The sequence below is a fragment of the Trachurus japonicus genome, chromosome 21, assembly GCF_045865225.1.
Source record: "Trachurus japonicus isolate A0001 chromosome 21, Traja_1.0".
Taxonomy (NCBI): Eukaryota; Metazoa; Chordata; class Actinopteri; order Carangiformes; family Carangidae; genus Trachurus; species Trachurus japonicus.
The window spans coordinates 15,696,301-15,715,691 of NC_140927.1; the positions used below are offsets into that span (position 1 = coordinate 15,696,301).

Here is a 19,391-nt window from a genome sequence, read left to right on the forward strand (position 1 = left end):
ACAAACACACTTTTGTGAGGCACTTTTCCCCAAAGCGCATTACCCACACTGGAGAAATGGAGCCTAAAATACTACCACCCTCAGTGCAAACTAGGCCAGTTTAAGAGTATTACTGACTACAGGTACCGTGTCAGAGGAAGGAGACAGGAAACTGGGTGAAAAGTTAAATATTTATTCTGTGCTCGGTAAGCCGATAGATTTGCAAATCCTTGTCTAAAATGGATTAAAAGCATTTTCTCTTTGTGATAATCTTCTTTGTCTCCCTTTTCCTTTCTTTCTTTATCCTACTTTCCCTTTTCCTCCCCTCACACTTGTGCCTGTTTTTTTTTTACATTTCCTCCAGACTAACATAGGTTCGATCCTGGCAGCAGTAAATCCATACAAACAGATAGCAGGGCTGTACGATGGCACTGCAGTCGACTTGTACAGCAAACACCAGATGGGGGAGCTGCCTCCTCACATCTTCGCCGTGGCCAATGAGTGTTACCGCTGCCTGTGGAAGAGGCATGACAGCCAGTGTGTCCTCATCAGGTGAAAATAATAAGCTGTACCTTATCAATAAAGTTATGAGAGCAAACTTTGATTGCAGAATAGTTCCCCTGTATAGTGAATTTACACTGAACAAAAATATAAACGCAACACTTTTGTTTTTGCTCCCATTTTTCATGAGCTGAACTCAAAGATCTAAAACTATTTCTATGTACACAAAATTTCTCAATTTCTCTTGTTCACAAATCTGTCTAAATCTGTGTTAGTGAGCACTATCCACCTCACAGGTGTGGCATATCAAGATGCTGATTAGACCGCATGATTATTGCACAGGTGTGCATTAGGCTGGCCACAATAAAAGGCCAGTCTAAAATGTGCAGTTTTACTGTATTGGGAGGTCCAACTCTCCTTCGCATAGAGTTACAGTAAGGTTGTTGATTGCTGGCCTGTGGAGTGTTGGTCCACTCCTCTTCAATGGCTGTGCGAAGTTGCTGGATATTGGCAGGAACTGGAACATGTTGTCGTTTACGCCGATCCAGAACATCCCAAAGATGCTCAATGGGTGATATGTCCGGTGAGTATGCTGCTGGCCATGCAAAACTGGGAGGTTTTCAGCTTCCAGGAATCGTTTACGGATCCTTGCAACATGGGGCCGTGCATTATCATGTCGTGGATGAATGGCACAACAAAGAGCCTCAGGATATCTCGGTATCTCATTCAAAATGCAATAAATAAAATGCACCCGTGTTCATTATCCATAACATACGCCTGCTCATACCATAACCCCACCCAGGGCCGTTGCTAGGAATTCTGGGCCCCCTTAAAGAATACTAAAGTGGGCCCCTCCCCCTAACTTTTCCAGTTTTTTTTTCTTAGACTACGTATGTATTATCATTTTTTATTTAGCCTACTTTGTTTTGATGCTAATGCAGCATTACACTGCAAAAACTCAAGTATCTTACCAAGAATATTTGTCTTATTTCTAGTCAAAATGTAATTTCTAGTCAAAACAAATCTCATTATACTTAAAGTAAGACACATCATATTAAAAGTAGCTTGTTTTTAGACACTTTTTTTTACTCCTTTCAAGCAGATTTTCACTTGGAATAAGTAGAAAAAATTTGATAGTGGAACAAGTTTTTATTACAAACACAAAAAACATGCTTTCACTGGCAGATTTTTCTACTTATTTCAAGTGAAAATTTGTTTGAAACAAGTGAAAATGATCTAAAAACAAGTTAATTTTTAGGTGATGAGTCTTATTTTAAGTGGAAAGAGATTAGCTTTGACTAGAAATGAGACATTTTGACAAGAAATAAGACAAATATTCTTGGAAAGATGTTGAGTTTTTACAGTGTACTATGAGTATTAGTCAGGGTCTTACGCAGAATAAATCAGTCATACAAAGATTAGACTACTGGGGTTTTTTGTGGGCCCTACTGGGCGCTGGGCCCCTAGAATTGTCATCACCTTTCTCCCCTATACAACGGCCCTGACCCCACCGCCACCATGGGCTTCTCGACCCACAATGGTGACATCAGCAAACCGCTCGACCACACAACGCCATACACGCTGTCTACCATCTGGTGGAGCTCTGGTGGACATTCCTGCAGTCAGCATGCCAAGTGCACACTCCCTCAAAACTTGCGACATCTGTGGCATTGTGCTGTGATAAAACTGCACATGAAAGAGTGGCCTTTATTGTGGCCAGCCTAATACACACCTGTGCAATAATCATGCTGTCTAATCAGCATCTTGATATGCCACACCTGTAAAGGAGAAGTGCTCACTAACAGATTTAGACAGATTTGTGAACAATATTTGAGAGAAATAGTTATTTTGTGTACATAGAAAAAGTTTTAGATCTTTGAGTTCAGCTCATAAAAAATGAGAGTAAAAACAAAAATGTTGCATTTATATTTTTGTTCAGTGTAATTTGGCATTTTCCTCCAATGGGATGTATCATGACATCATCTATATATTCACTTCTCTCTGTCTGTCCATCCTCAGTGGGGAGAGTGGTGCAGGGAAGACGGAGAGCACCAAGCTGCTGCTGAAGTTTCTCTCCGTGATGAGTCAAAACTCAGCAGCTGCTCCTCCGTCGGAGAGGACCACCAGGGTGGAGCAGGCCCTCGTCCAGAGCAGGTATTTTGCATATGCTAGGAATCATAAATCATTGTCCCTGTCAGGTATATTTTGTGTTTAGCTTTTACACTCACTGTTTTTAATTTATGTCAATATGACTTAATCAGTATGTCGAATCTGTCCTGCACCATGATCTCACCAGGTTCCTAACCACATTTGAGCAAAGTCAATAAGATTAACTCAGAATCAGTATCTTGTTCCTCTTTGATGTCATCCTCATAATAATGGAATTGATTTGTTTTCCAGTGACTGATACAGGCTACACCAAAATCACATTATCGGCAGGATGGGAAAACCTCTTAAACACAATTTAGACCATCGTTGGTTGAAAATATTCCCATCTAAAAACAATAGAATTTAAGAACTGAACAAAAAGTGTCTCTGTGTGTTAGCTCACCGGATTGATCAGAGAGAAATCCGTCATTTGCATAATGCAACATGTTTTAGACACGAGCTAGAAAAACAGCATGAGGGTGTGTGCTGATGAAATATAATCTGCATCTGGATACACATCTACATCAAAATAGAAACAATCACTGAAAGGTTCCTTAGCAGAGGAGAAAACAGGTGGTTATTTAATTCTCTCTCTCTCTCTCTCTTACTCTCTCTCCAGCCCCATCATGGAAGCATTTGGAAATGCTAAGACTGTTTACAACAATAACTCCAGTCGCTTTGGGAAGTTCATCCAGCTCCACTTTTCCCAAAATGGGAACATTCAAGGAGGCTGCATTATTGACTGTATCCTTCAAATTCATCAAGATATTCTGTAAAGACCTAAAATCTATAGGACACAGTTACTGTTACCATTGTTCTCCTTGACTTACCACTTTTCAGATTTGCTAGAAAAAGTAAGTTTGTGCTAATTTTAAACACTCAATTATTCACATGTGATATGTGATACCAGATTCATACCACATATTCAAGATACATTGAATATTGAAATATCATTTCCTATAACCTTCCTTTCGTTCCTAGAATCGCGTGGTTCGACAGAATCCCGGAGAGAGAAACTACCACATCTTCTACGCTCTGTTAGCAGGAGCTGACAAAGACCACAGAGGTTAGGTTTTATAGAGTTTAAAGGGGTGCTCTAAGTTTTTGACCAATGACAGTTACCAGAGTCAGAGGATTAAGTTTGATAAATGGTAGAAAGACAGGTTTGGCAGTACAGTATAGTTGGTCAAATATACACAAAAGTAATGAAAATCTACCCAATAACAATCTGCAAATAGGAGCTAACATTACTTTTTGTGGTTGTTACTTTCCCCCCCCCATTCATTGTCATTGTTTTTATTTCTTTTATTTCTTTTTCTTTGTGTTACAGACATGTACTTACTGTCTGAAGGTCCTGAGTCATATCACTACCTGAGCCAGGCAGGCTGTGTGCAGGACAGCAGTCTGGACGACAAGCAGCTCTTTGACTTTGTCATGGTAAGACGGTTTTTTGGACCACCAGGGGGCGCCATAATCCTTTATCATGAGAGTATCCCGCAAGCAAGACAGAGATTTATCCTCAACAAAATTGAACTGGGGGAATCGTGTTTGCTTTACAGGCTCTTTATAAATGCTGTTGTTTTACAGTTCAAAGCAAAAGTTGACCTATTCTCACATCTTAAACCAGTTTAATGTGCTCATACTATCATTACATGACATGAGACTCATCTCACTGTTTCTGTGATGTGTTGCAGGAGGCTTTGAAAGTGATGGAATTCACTGAGGAGGAGATTAGAGATGTGTTCAAGTTACTGTCTGCTGTCCTCCAGATGGGCAACATTGAGTTTATGACCGCTGGTGGAGCTCAGATCACTTCAAAAGGGGGTAGGAGATATGTACTATATGTTTGCACTGCATATACAGTATATATACACAATGCATAATACATCTACCACACAGAGTATGTTGTGATGACCTTGACAAAAGTGTTACTCACATCCTCGGTCTGTAAGCACAGTGTTAAACTCACATATATGAACTTCTGGGAATGTTTCATGTCTGAGAGTTCTGAGTAATGCTGTCATCGTTTCCTCGAAGATTTTCTAGAAACAACTATGTAATTTGGTACTAAGTATAGAGGTCAAAGAGAGAGTGCACTCGGTTTTTACACATCTTTTAGTCGGTACACAGCAGGTCAGATGGACATAGGAAAACAAAATGCATCTATATTTGGATGTTTCCAAAAAAAAAGAATAATGAATGAAATACACTTGGGTTTAAATGAAACAAGAAGTTCCTGTTTTCATTTGGGGTAAATTAGAAAAACCTTGGGAAATAATTATCATCATAATGATGAGAGCATAGTGTTTACCAAACAAGTTCTCCTTTGGCATGAAGACGCAGAAGCAGCCAACCTTTCAACACCATAAGCTCTTTAGTGAGACCATCCTGACTACCTTCAAATCCAGACAACTTTACTTTAGATTTTTCCTTTTAGGATAATGTTCTTAAATATTTTTAAACACTTTTTTGTTTCGGGAAAGGTCCGTGTGAGTGTGTGTTTCATATGACGGCATAAAGTGCTAGACCAGGCAGATCCCAGATTTATGTGATGTTTATCAAACCATGGGGGGAAAATAAAACGCTTGATGTTGTTAAAGGTGAAAACTTGGAACACGCAGCTTCAAGAGGTTAAACTCAGTTAAAATGACCAGTTGTTTCTGTTGGAATTTGTTATAGGAAATCTCTGTTTTTTAAAGCACATCATAAATTCACCACTGATGTTGGACCATTCTGCAGTTTTCCTCATCGCCCCCGAGTTTGATTGACATTGTACTAGCAGACAGAGCACTGAACAGGCTGTAACATGAGCTCAAGGCTCCTTTGTTCGCTGCGTCTGACCTCTTTTCCAAAGAACCTCTGAACTACAGTGACTGCGGAGGCCGACAGAATGAAGTTTCGTATAGACTGTATAGGATCGCAGTGTGCGTGTCACGTCTGTTGTTTGACATCAATAGGAGTCACCTGAACTGTCTGCGCTCTGTGTTTCTCATACATGGTGTAAGTGTATATCTGTTTCTGTGTGTGTTACAGTGGTCAGTAATGTCAGTGACCTGCTTGGCCTGGACTCCTTCCAGCTGTCAGAGGTCTTAACTCAACGCTCCATGATCCTGAGAGGAGAGGAGATCTGCTCCCCGCTCACTGTAGAGCAGGTAACAACACATCCAGAGCCTCCTCCTCCTCCTCTGCTGCTCAGGAAGGAATCAACTAACGCACAACACTGCTTTCACTCTCTTATTACTCAGATTTGTAGTATCTTAGGTGCAAGCGATCCGATCGTGCAGAGGTCGAAAACATACAGTAGTTGTCTGTTTGTCAACCCCCCGTCCTCACTCCTCTCTCTCTCCCTCCCCCTGTCCTGGTGACACACACAGCCTTTTCTCCAGTGCTCTCCCCCACATGCCTCTCCAGATCCCTTGCGTGACTCCCAGCCATTTCCTGCTTTTTGTCTGCCAGATTCCTGGCACAATAAAGCCATCATGATAGTGATCTGAGTCAAAAGCACAATAGAGCCCAATGACTGGGGCTGAAGCGAGAGTCTTCTCCTCTGGAGGCAGCGCAGCCAGACGACCCAAAGACGCTGGCCCAATAACTCACTCGTGTGTGTCTCTCTCTCTCTCTGCTTTAAACCTTCAGGCTGCCGTCTGTAATTAATGTGAATATTTCACAAGTCTTCATCGCATGTGTTAGCCGTTTTGCCATATGCCACAAGAACATTCTGACGCATGACACAATCCTTTTTTTGGCTCAGCTCGAGCTCTCGGCCCACTCGTATATGCAGAAATGTCAGCGAATATGCAGAATGGACCTTTACTATTATCACAGGGACACGAAAGTCACAAGAAAGCTTTTCATCACCGGACAAAGACCTTGTGCTGTCACCCTGCTGCTGCTTGTTCTGCCTGGCCTTTGAAGCAGCTTGTCTCTTAATAGAGTTCATTATTCCAGTGCTGGAGTCAGTAAGAATGGCTTCTTCTCACAGTGGCCAGGGGTCACCCACCCCACGACTGCTTGCAGTAGCCTCCCCCCCTCCCCTCCCCCTTCCACTAAATCCTGGACAAACAGCCATTCTTCTCACCCCTGTGACGGAGATCCTGGAGCCACCAGCACTCTGTTCACACCCGCTAGTTGCAAGAGGTGACTGGGTATGATGGATTACTCAAAAGCCCAGGAGCATTGTTGCCCCAAATACAGTACACGCTGCCACACTCTTGTTTTGTTTTCAATTCATGCACAATGCCTGTGGAGGAAGTGTAGCTGGCAAGCTCAAGCTTTTTATGTACGTACACAGATGGTGTCTGGCTGAGAGGCTGACTCCGTGGCAGCTGGAGAAAATCATAGCCGGGTCAAACAGTGATTAGAAATAGATTTTCTTTATTTGTTTTGGAGTAATAAAGTTGTGGATTTACTACCTCTTCATCCAGAGATGCAAGGTCTTGCATTACGATGTCTGTCAAAATGATCACAACTCTCGGGTGTCTTATTTTCTTGTTCTCGATCTTATCTCATGATATTCCTTAGCGGATTGAGTTTACTTGTAACACATCTGTAAATGTTCAAACTTCAATTTTGCTTTAAGCACCTTTTGGACTTTGCATCCATTCTGGCTTAGTTCATTGTCTGACAATTAGTTCTGGATTTAAAAAACTCCAACCTCAGCATCAAGCTAAAATACAGTGGGGCAAAACATTTGTATAATAATAGAATAAAAAGTAGCTGCAAGTAACAATGAAATAAATAACAGATAAGTCCAGACAGCTCACAAGCTATATAGCCTACTGTATATACTGTATTCATTGCTATTGACTTTCTGCTGAAACCTGACTTGGGGTTGGTATCCTTAGAGAAGATGACATACTGGTTGTGCCACTGTGTAACCCTGCGCTTCATATTCCTTCACATAGGTTGAGGCAATGATATCACATGTGCAAAACTGGAGTATTGTTGTCCATACAGCACAAATTAGAGCAAGATATTGAATATTACTGTATTGCTTTTTCAATCTTAACTCTGTCAGAAATACTTGATACCTACCTACTATAATAGAGAATGTCTGTGTCAATTTTGGTAGCACTTGAATGAAGACTTGTGGAGATACAAATGTTAATTTATTTCCCATACTTGAAAAAATACAGATCGCTGGGCTGCTAAGTTGCTTCAGAGGTGTGAGTAAGAATGGTTGTTTCTCTTTGTCTGTCATTGCAACCTGTCCAGGGTGCAACCCACCCTCACCCTCGCTCTTGCCCATTGTCAGCTGGGATTAGCTCCAGACCCCCTGTGACCCTCAGAGGAGCTGTAATGTTAATGGATGGATGGGTGTATGTATATGTGCAATGCTGCAATGCAGAAGTTGCATAAAATTAAAACTCTAAAGTAAATTTTTTTGAAAATGTCCCTCAAACCACTGCCGCTGTCTGCACTGGTGGGTTGTTTGACCTCAGGTTTAACTGAGTGGGTGTCAATTTCTTGTGCAGGATATTAGGAAAAAATAACCTACAAAACTTTGTTTTCACTGGATTTTCTAATATGACAAGTACTGCCTGCAGTGCGTCACTCTGCGGATATGTAGGTGATAAAGGACGCTGTCTGTTGTGAAAACACACAGTGTCTTACCTGTAGACAGACACTGACACAACACACCTTTGTCTCCAAACCTCTATTTTTTTTAACAGATGGTGTGGCGTCACACACGTTCACCTACAGTACACACATGCGCACACACACACCCTCTGATTAAAAGAAATGATGACATGTATATGGTAATAAACTCTGCTCTGTTGAGTCTGCAAAGTTTTCCCCTCTCTTAATATTTTTGCCTGACTTGGTATCCATGGTAACCCTCATCTCCCTATGTCATCATTTTCAGGCAGTGGACTCACGGGACTCGGTTGCCATGGCGCTTTACTCTCAGTGTTTCTCCTGGATCATAATGAGGATCAACCAGAAGATTAAAGGGAAAGACAACTTCAAGTCCATCGGCATCCTGGACATCTTCGGCTTTGAGAATTTTGAGGTGAAAGAGAGAGCAAAATGTATTCAGTGAAAAATAGCCCAGTCATTATTAAAATCAGTTCGTTGATGTTACACTGTCAGGCGCCGCAGAGCATGAGACTGTTCAGAGACCTGCATTAAAAAACCACAGCTGAAGGTGCGAGATATTTCCAGAAATCTATCAATCACTTCCAGATCCATTCAGATTATGATTTCAGGAGTGTTTCTGGCTACGTGTAGAAAGGCAGACTGCCTGTACATGACGCTACTCGTGCTATCAGACGAGAATGCAGGAGAGCCAAATGCAAGACGAGACAAAAAGACAAGTTACAGGTGTCTTGACATTTTAAAGGATCCATCACTGTCACTTTCTCTGCTGTTTTTAACCAGTTAAAGCCTGTGTCTCTTTCTCTTCTAAAGGAAATTGTTGGTCATATAAAAGCTTGTCAACAACTACCTTGGCCTTTTTTAACTGATTTTTCAGACCAGCTGTCTTGTCTCACGTGCTGCACCAAAAAATGTTTTAGGATTCAGTAATACTGCTTTTGATGTAAAAAAAAAAATAAAATAAAATCTGGACACCTCAGTCTGCAATCTGTAGTTTTAAACCAATTTCTGCACTCTGCATTAAACACAGTAGAGAACAGTATCCTCATCTCTTCCCTGGAGCATCCTCAAGGCTCTAATCACAGGCCCTTCCCATATTACCTCTCTATTCTATTCGTACTATTCCTTTTAGGGTCTGCTTTTAGGAAACACAGCATCTTGTACCACTGTTATGCAGATGACATTCAGATTTACTTGCCTTTTAAACAGAAAGATGTGGGACATAAAAGCTTGGATAGCCTTCAGGTTTGGTTTTATTTTTTTTTACTCAAGTATTTAGATGCAGTGGTGCCTGCAATGCTGCTTATGAGGACCTTGGTTCACTGGAACCATGTAAAAGCCGCTGTATAAATGTAGGGGTCATAATGGACGGTGAATATAAGCTGGACCAATAGATAAACTCAGTGATCAATCAATTTTTCCAGCTGAGTCTCGCATTTAAGGTCAAGTCATTTTTATTGAATTATATTTAAAGGGTTATACATGTGTTTATCTTGTCTATGCTTTCTGTTGGTTACAGAGCTGATGGTTACAAAACCAAGTTATTTTCTTGTCCTGTAGGTGAACCGGTTTGAACAGTTTAATATCAACTATGCCAACGAGAAACTCCAGGAGTATTTCAACAAACACATCTTCTCACTGGAGCAGCTGGAGTACAACAGGTACAGATGTCTGATATGTCTCAAACGGTCAGGGGCATCCACTTCTGTACATGAGGCGTGTATGCTGCGGGGTACATAGAAAGTAAAACGGGAATTTGCTTGTTTTAGTGACTGTCCCACGGACAGATAGGGGTGGGGGTGGGGACTGGGTCTGCTCAGGGCGATACAGGCAAACTGCCAGAGGTTTGGATTCAGCTCAGATTCTCCCCCAGACAGTTGTTTTCTTGTATAATGGGCCAACAGCCTGGACATGGCTCATTTCATCACATGTTCATTCTGCACAATGCAGCCATTGTGTCTTCCTAGTTGTTTATATTTATATATATACACGGTGTGTGTGTGTGTGTGTGTGTGTGTCCTCCCTCACAGGGAGGGGATCCAGTGGGAGGCCATAGACTGGATGGATAACGCAGAGTGTCTGGATCTCATAGAGAAGGTAACAGACCAGTCAGATCCTGACAGAGCAAAGTCACCACCAAGACCCGACCGCCAACCGCCAGCCAGCCAGAGCGCTGCTGACCCAGACGCCACACTGTGACTCTCACACTGACCCCCATCTCCCAGTCTATCATTACATAGTCTCATTTTGCATGTTGTGTGCAAAGTAATGCACACCAGTTGGTGGTTAGAGGTATGTCTGAGATGAAGCATGAAGCCAATTTGAGCCTGTGCAGGGGTGGGCTCTCTGGATCAAAATCATAAGCTTGGAAAGTTTAGGAGAAGCAGAAAGACGATGCTGAAACCGCTTTATTGCTGATAGACTTGTGATTTTGCCCAGTGGCCCTCTATTAGGAGATTGCTGTTAATTACTGTGACTCTACGTACATGTAGGAATGTAAAGTAGACTGTTGCTGCCAAATGACATGCCTGCTCCTTGAACCCAGTCTTTTTGTATAAAAGAGAAAACTGAATGGATTACTATGCTGTTTCCTGAATGCATTGTTACTCTAAAAGCTGCCAGATGTGTCCCAATGGGATTATAACTAGTTCCATCATGACTACGGTGTGTTTCACCCTGTGCTTTTTCCTCTGTCTATTTCCCCTTTAGAAACTGGGCATGTTGGCTCTTATCAATGAGGAGAGTCGCTTCCCCAAAGGCACAGACTATACCCTTCTGGAGAAACTGCACAGCCGACACGCAGTAAGTCCACACCTCGCGCTTGAAAACACGCTCACACACCCTTTCTCTCCCTCCCAGGCAGACACTAGCAAAGTCATTAAAATGTTCCCTATCCCCCCCACACACCACTTGGGGAAATGCCTCCACCACCCACCGGCTCAGACAGTCTCAAAGAGTTAAACCTTTCTTTGATGAGTCTTCTGTTGCCTTTGGTGCAGCAGTGAACATCTATACAGCATTTGTACACACCCACCACCACCACCACCACCACCACCACCCCCCCTCCCCAAACTAAGCGCGCTCACATGCAAACACAACAATGCTGAAATGCGATCAGCCATGATCGACATTGTGTACAGGAAAAAAGGAGTGTCCTCAGAAAACCCAACAGGTATTTCTATGTCAGACGGAAAGATCAGTTGGAGACAGTTACAGAGTTTGAGTGAGGCCCAAAAAACTGCCTGCGCTCCTCCTGAGGTGTTTTGTCTTCACTGCTGATCCACATGGTAGAACGACTGAGAGAGACTTGGGCTCGGTTTATGCCAGTGGTATTTTTAGTGGAGAAAAATTAGTAGATTCAACATCGACAAACCAAATTTGATAAACGACTCTCACGGATTAAATGATTTAAGTCATTTATCAACCAAAACTGCTCTCACATGTCTCATCTGTGATTTTTATTCTGAAGTTTTGATAGAAAGTAAAATCAACAGAAACAGACTCAGGATTGTAATGTTTTCTAATGTAATAATATTATAGTTATTATATTAATATTATGTTTTTTAAATCAAACTGAGAAATTATATCATTATTTGATAAACTATAATATTTTTTATACGGGATTGTTGGTCATCAGGAAAGGCTGATTATAACTAATGAAATAGACATGAACAGCATTTCCTAATGTCAGTGGTGTCTTTGTTCTCTCTCCTCAGACAAACCTTTACTACGTGAAGCCCCGGGTGACCGACCATCAGTTTGGCATCAAGCACTATGCTGGAGAGGTCATTATAACCACACACACACACACACACACACACACACACACACACACACACACACACACACACACACACACACACACACACACACACACACACACAGCAAAACCTGGTTACTTGTGCTCCCTGACTGAGTAAATTGGGGAAGTGAGGTAGTTGTTGGATGGCTTGTAGGGTCTTCTTTGCCAAAATCTGCCACAGGATGTCGATGCCACACCCCTCCTCCACTGTCTTTTTTCCTGAGTCAGGAGAAACTGCTTCTCTCATCTCTCTCCTTCCTTTACTTAGACGAGGGAAGTGCGCACAGAAAGGCAAGAGAGATCAGGAGAAAGCGCAAACATGGAGAGTGGATAGAGTGGGAGGGATGCAGCAGGGAGGAGGGGGGGTAGAAAGATTTGCTTTGATAAAGAATGGCCTTATGAAGCCTGCCTTAGACAAGGTCTCCTCAGTGCGAGTGTGGTAGCTCAGTCACAAGCCTGGCATGGCTGTCTATGGTAATGACTTGGTCCAGAGAGGACAGGCAGGACAGCCAGTTGTTCTCTCTCTCTCTCTCTCTCTCTCTCTCTCCCTCGGTGTGTGTGTGTGTGTGTGTGTGTGTGTCCAGTGTGCCTCTCTGAAGAGTTTAGCCGCCTCTCTGAAAGCTCCCACTGTTATCTGAAACGGTGCCGTGAGTGTAGTGGGGGAGTTGTAGCATTCTCCCATAGATTTGATTATCCGTGCGGTGCCAGAGAAATTCAGTTAAGGTTGAATTAAGTTGGTCGCTGTCAGACATGAGTTTGCAAACAAAACACACAAAAAAACTCACCTCGTTAACTCATGACTAACTAATGAAATGTATGTTTCACAGAGGAAGCCTTCAAACTGTGTTTAATTGTCCTTGACAAGCTCTTTTCTCCGTGGCATCACGAGGCCATCCTAGTTAACAAACCTGGAACTACCACCCACACCCACACACACACACACACACACAGCTTTTTGTACAACCCTTCTCCAATGAGAGAGGAATGCAGAGTGTAATTAGTGTGTCTGTGATTTATAAATACATATGTCGTCATGTTAAGTTCTCATGGCACACCGTGCGCCTCGAGGCTTGGTGATACGGGTTGTTATTGGATTATGGTATACACACACAGCTGTGAATACATGATCATGTGTGCACACGTCCAAAAATGGATCTGTGTTTGCTTACAGACGCAGACTGCCGTACGCTTCATTATCATTATTTTTTGCCTTTTCTTTATTGCTCAGCAGTTCTTACATAGAAAAATGTACAGCATACCCACTTTACCTTTAATGACACGGATGTATATACACGCATGAGTGCACACTGTTGAACACGCTTAACGCAAACTCACAGTGCATTACTGTGAGTCGAGGCGAGCAGAGGAATTTCCCTGTTGCTAAGACGAAGGCTGAACAGAACTCAACAGGTGACTGCATTCACACACAGTCGCTCTGCTCCACTGAAAGAGCCCCCCCCCCCCACCACCACCACCTTCTCACCTTTGCTCAAGCCTTAAACACACATTTACTGTCGCCTTTCATGTCGCAGACCACACGTGTGTCAATGTTCTCAAATAAAAAAATTTACCCAAAATTACCCAGTCTGGATAACGATCCTTCACAGGAGAGATGTGTATTGTGTATACATGTGGGTAAATGAGCTTTATTTACAAACCAGTCATCTGTCATCAAATATTTTATTTTAAAGATTTAAATCTGTAAAACAAAGTTATGATGAAAATTAAAACTCATAGGGTAATAATGGAGAATTTTTGGAAACCACATAAATTATGTTAAGGCTTAAATATCAAATTCAATTGCAATAATGTATTGAGATCTTCAAGAGCAGACTCACCTTAAATTGCTCCTTAGTTCCTCTATATATCACCTACTATGTGGACTTGTAGGTAAACATATAAAACAATCACTAATCCTTCAAAATAAGAGCCATAAAAATTATAAACAAAACTTTTTACTTGTCTGTTCTTACTGTTTCCACCTGTGTAGGTGCTTTACGACGTGCGAGGGATCCTGGAGAAGAACAGAGACACCTTCAGAGATGACATCTTGTTTATTCTCAAGGACAGCAGGTGGGTATTTCACACTCTGAGCACGTACCTGCATGATTCAGTTCATATGCGTGTGTCTGTACAATCACACGCCCTGCTCTGCACTGTGTGTGTGTGTGTGTGTGTGTGTGCGCCTGCAGGCTCGACTTCATCTACGACCTCTTTGAGCGAGTCGGGAGCAGGAACGGAGACGAGACCCTGAAGATGGGCACGGCCAGACGCAAGCCCACCGTCAGCTCTCAGTTCAGGGTGAGACCGAGGCTCCCGTGGCCTGAATACTCTCACTCTCAGCTCCATTGCTCATGATTGTGTCATCACGCAGACAACGAGTTAATTGTCTCCCATGTGCTGCTGAATATGACGATCGCTTAACCCCTAACACTAGGCTTGGCATGATGAATGTGAGCGTGGGGGCTCCAAGGAAGAAAAAAAAAGGAGTGTAGAAATCATGGTGAGGCAGAGCGGGAAGGAGAATGCTGTCTGTTATGGGCTGATGGGATGTATGAAATATGTGGTTGTGAGCCAGGCTCAAGGGGGCTGGTGGTGGTGGTGGGGGAGGGAATTAGCCTAGCATGTCCTAAGTGCAGTGCAGAGAGGAGAGGAGAAGGGGAGGATTTGGCAGACTGCCCTGGCCTACAGTTCCTAAAGCCAGGGGGATTAGGGTTGATGGCTGGGCAGAGAGGGGCCAACCAGGGGCCAATCACGCTTAGCTCTGCCAGGCCAGGCCTCGCTGGAGACAGACTGTCTGAGGCAGCGAGAGGAGCGAGGCTGACATAGCCCGCGAGGTTCAAGGGTCCTCGTAGTGTGTATTTGTACACGTGTGTCTTTTGAGCTAAATATGGGCTGACTAATTCCAAAGAGAAAGAGATGTGCAGTTACAAGTACATTTATTTAAAGCCATCATTTTAAATTAATATATTTCTAATAATGCACACCTTTAATTTTTGTAACATTTAAATGACTGGACTTGCCATTGGGTGTTTTTTATTTTATTTTATTATTTTATTGGTGCTTTTATTTAAGCAGCTTCCTCTGAAATGAGGACCACACTTGACTTATTTATTGTTGTTCACAGTATGAAAATTTCATGTCCCTCCTTTTCAAAATAAACCATCTGTTTGCATAATTAAACAGACATGAAGGGATATGTTTGGACTGAAGAGACTTTATCTGTATCTTTTTTTTTGCTAATGTGTTTCAGGACTCTCTCCATTCCCTGATGGCCACACTAAGTGCCTCCAACCCTTTTTTCGTACGTTGCATCAAACCAAACATGGACAAGGTAGGTCATGCAAATTTCATTGCACACACACACACACACACGTACGTACGTGCGCACACACACACACACACACACACACACACACACACACACACACATACACACACACACACACTAAAAAAAGTCAGAAACCCTGCCAGGTCTTGTCAAGGTCAGTGCCTGCAAAGTTAAACCTCCTTGGTGCTATTCATAGCTCCCATTGCTCAGAGCTAATATTTAGTCTTGCTGTTTTCGTGTTTTTATTACTCCTGCTGAAAAGAAAGTAATTGTACAGTGTGACTACAATGCCATATAAATGTCCCACTTGATCAGTAGCAGCTTTTTTTTCCCACAGTGCAAATTTTCTTTACTAATAAACTGATATTGCTCTCATGCTTTGGTGCAAAGACTGTCATTGTACTTCCTGAAATAAAAGGGCTGGGTACCAGCACATTCCTACCACTTAAGCCCCTTTACCAAAGGTCAGAGGTCACTGTTGACCGCTCCAGCTGCAGCGGCTTGGCTGATGCACTGCTGATCTGGCTGCATCAGTGGAATGCCAAGATAAGACCACAGTGGGACATTTATTTACTAGGCCTCTATTCCTCTGCTGCTCCTAACCACATTACAACAAATCCTTTCAAAATCACCACTAATGCTTGATATTGGATCATTTTCAGTATATTTATATTCTGTCTCTTTATTTCCTGTGTGAGAGAGTGAACCGGCTGAAATCTCTCACTGTTACTTATTAATGTACACACTGTGATGATTGTCCTCTTGTCTCTGCTCCTTACCGCCCACTCCCTCTGCGTCATTCCACACTTTCTCACTTACTTATTAGCATGGAAGCTGCTCTGCTGCTGTCTGCTCGGTTTCTTTCTCTGCACTCGTCTCCTTTTCTCCTCCTTTTTTCCACCCGTGTGTCCATCCCCTGCTCTGATAGGCTCTGCCTCACATTCACTCACCTGTCTTCATCTGGTCAAGACGGAACAAGCCGTGCCTCCGTTAATCCTGCAGAATGACAGGATTGCATGCTCAGTTCTTGACATGATTGCATGCATGCAATCTCTCTCTCTCTCTCTCTCTCACACACACAATGTATTAGTGTTATTTACACATGCCCGCCCTCCTTGGAATAAATGTCACTAAGGGAAGGGTCAGCTTGTTTTCACTCAAACAAGTCAACATGCCGTACCTCTTTCAGATGCCTAAATCCTCTGCTGAAGAGCAGAGTTCAGAGCTCAGGGGGGCGCAGCATGTGTATGTGTGAATGTGTGTTTGATTATGAACATGAGCACATGCACATCAGCGCCTAGCCTAAGTATGTCTGTTTCCATGCATAGTAGCATTACCCATTATTAGATTGGCACATTGGGGAACGCTGAGGTTCTGTGCGGGGCTTAACCAGCGCTGCGTGCCCTCTGGGTGACAATGGCCTCGGTGCGGCCGTCCTGAGCCATCAGGCAGCCTGTGTAGAGGTGTAAGGCAGCAGACATCACAGATCCTCTATAATAAGCAGGCTCCAGGATCATTGGTAACACAAAGCTGTGAACAATGCAGCTGATTATTCCAGAAAGAAAGGCCTTCCTGGTTGGCAAGGTCTTGCTCAACACTGTTCGGGTTTCTCTGTGTTGGCGTGTGTTTTCATGGTAGTAACCTGATTGTTAATGTAAAATGATAGTGCTCACCATGGTAATTTACCTTTTTAGTTCAAGTTTAACTTGACTCAGCAGTAAGATCATCTGAATAGGTGTGTGGGCTCAACACTGTAGTATTATATTCACCTGCAGATAGTAGGGTAAGGTTGATTGTATTTAGGTAACACCAAAACATCGTTTAACCTTCAGTGTATAGCTATGGCAGAGCACAACCAATGACCTAGTGAACATAGGTTTCTGGTATTGTTCTCCATTTAGAAGAGCAAGCCTTTTTATGTTTTAGTGTTTAAAGTGTCAAGCTGTCATGTTGTCTTTCATCTACAGAAGGCTAACCAGTTTGATCCAGACGTCGTGCTGAACCAGCTGAGATACTCTGGGATGCTGGAAACCGTGAAGATCCGCAGGGCCGGGTTCCCTGTTCGCAGAACCTTTCAGGACTTCTACAGCAGGTGAGCAAAATGTGGACAAACATAGAAAATTACGTTAAAGCAGTACTAAAGAACTTTCAGTTTTGGTTGAGTTTGGCGGCGCCTGTGGACCAAAGCGGTAGTGTTTTTGCCTGAAGGAAGACTCCATTTCCCATGAACACTAGCGTGAAGCCCTGTAAATATCCTGCATTAAAATTAACAGAAGACATCAAAACTAAGTTTCTGTTTCCAGTGGATCATTTCAAAGTGAAAACACAAACATAATCCATTGCTAAAGTGCCATTTTGCCTGTTCCCTCCTTGTTGTGACTCGCAAAAGTGAAAGTGAAACTTAAGTGAGAGCAGGGTTCCTACCATGCTCCTCAAAGCTGCTTAGTGCCAGAGAAAGAGATACAGACCCCCTCAGGCCATGACAGAGGTGTCACTCAACTTGTTGTAAGTCGATGTATCATCACAAAAGTTATGAAAATATTTTATGAAGGTTGAAAAGTTACTTAGTGCTGGTTTAAAAGTCCACGTCAAAAATAGAAAAATAGTTTGACATGTGTTTAATGGATAACATGAAAAGGTTTGTGTGCTGCATGTGTTTTTAATGCGTGTGCATGTATGTGTTTTGTTTTGGTAGGTACAAGATGATCCCGAAGAGCAATAAACGCTTCGACGATGAGAGGCAGAGCTGCTCAGAGCTTCTTACACTCCACGACAAAGTGAAGAAAGAGTGGCAACTGGGGAAGACAAAGGTGGAGAACATAAACACACACAAACACAAACACATGCCCAAACATGTTTTTGTCACTTAGAATGACTTTGCATTGACTTACATTCATGCTTTGGATACTCACAGTAACCATAACCACCACCCCAACCCAGCCCCACCCGTAAACTCTTAACCTTAAAATGTAATGTTTGACTTAGTCTCCAGAATGGGAGGTAAGTCCCCATAATGCAACTTTGTGAACAGATGTTTGTCCCCGCAGTGTGACACACACACACACACACATTCAAAAAAAGAAAAGAGTTGCATGCTCTGAGCAGACAAGAACACAGATGTGAAAAGTTAAGTTTTTCCTGTAAGATGGACTCTGCAGAGCATTAGTTAGTAGTCACCTATATGATCTTCAAATTTGTTTAAAATACATATAACATACACACAGTCTCATAAGGATACAATCTTGAGACTGGTTTCATTTTGCGTCGCTTGGGAGGGTTCTTTCTCAAGAATCAAGCTGCTGTCATTCCCAAGCTGTTAATGTACGCCGCAGCTTGGACGGCCCCCACTGTGACTCATGTCCCAGAGATGTTTCTGGCCGGTTGTGGTCAATCTACTGCTCTCCTGTTGGCGACCGCAGAGTTACACGGCTACTCCTAAAAACCCTGACACCAACAACTGTTACTGTAACTGTAACCCAGTGTGCGGGGGCTTACAGTAATCCTGAGGCAGCCTTTGTGTAGCTGGAAGAGTATTAGCCTCTTGACACTCGCCGAGCTGTTGATTTAATAAACTCAACTCCCAGAAAGTGATGTGGAGGCGGCCCTGCAGTGATGAGACGTTGCAGCCGAGGTTCAAATGTTCAGAGGAAAGTCACGTTTCATGCATCCACCTTATAAAAAGTTATTATAGTGAAGCATTATGATCTCCATCTGTTTCAGTGCAGCTCTCAGCTCTCAATTATCACCTCCTCCATGGAAACCCCACCCCTCTCTCTCTCTCTCTCTCTCTCTCTCTCTCTGCACACTCACTGAATGATTAACCTTTAATGACGTTTTTGATCTGGACAGCAAAACCTCTTTGCTTAATTTCAGATGTAGCTCAAATGGTCTCTAAGAGGCAGAGAGAGGATATAAATAACCGTTGTTGTTTTTTTAACCAGCTTTCTTGAAATCAGCTAAATCCACATTGGTCCCACTGCTACTTCCTCCTCTAAGTTGTGGTCCCTGTGAGGCTGTAAAATCACAGAGACA

At 42.7% G+C, this 19,391-nt stretch overlaps 1 protein-coding gene across 1 annotated transcript in view; it reads left to right on the forward strand.

The window, feature by feature from the left end:
• myo10l3 (myosin X, like 3) overlaps window positions 1–19,391 on the forward strand; it is a 55,465-nt gene that overhangs the window by 22,301 nt on the left and 13,773 nt on the right. The window contains exons 4-21 of the mRNA XM_085766140.1: window positions 344–531; window positions 2,500–2,634; window positions 3,248–3,372; window positions 3,469–3,482; window positions 3,610–3,694; window positions 3,959–4,065; window positions 4,323–4,452; window positions 5,662–5,780; window positions 8,495–8,641; window positions 9,787–9,887; window positions 10,257–10,323; window positions 10,936–11,028; window positions 11,943–12,011; window positions 14,019–14,101; window positions 14,221–14,329; window positions 15,282–15,362; window positions 17,327–17,451; window positions 18,055–18,169. Coding sequence (XP_085622266.1) covers window positions 344–531; window positions 2,500–2,634; window positions 3,248–3,372; window positions 3,469–3,482; window positions 3,610–3,694; window positions 3,959–4,065; window positions 4,323–4,452; window positions 5,662–5,780; window positions 8,495–8,641; window positions 9,787–9,887; window positions 10,257–10,323; window positions 10,936–11,028; window positions 11,943–12,011; window positions 14,019–14,101; window positions 14,221–14,329; window positions 15,282–15,362; window positions 17,327–17,451; window positions 18,055–18,169 — 1,893 coding nt within the window. The remainder of the gene's footprint in view (window positions 1–343; window positions 532–2,499; window positions 2,635–3,247; window positions 3,373–3,468; window positions 3,483–3,609; window positions 3,695–3,958; window positions 4,066–4,322; window positions 4,453–5,661; window positions 5,781–8,494; window positions 8,642–9,786; window positions 9,888–10,256; window positions 10,324–10,935; window positions 11,029–11,942; window positions 12,012–14,018; window positions 14,102–14,220; window positions 14,330–15,281; window positions 15,363–17,326; window positions 17,452–18,054; window positions 18,170–19,391) is intronic.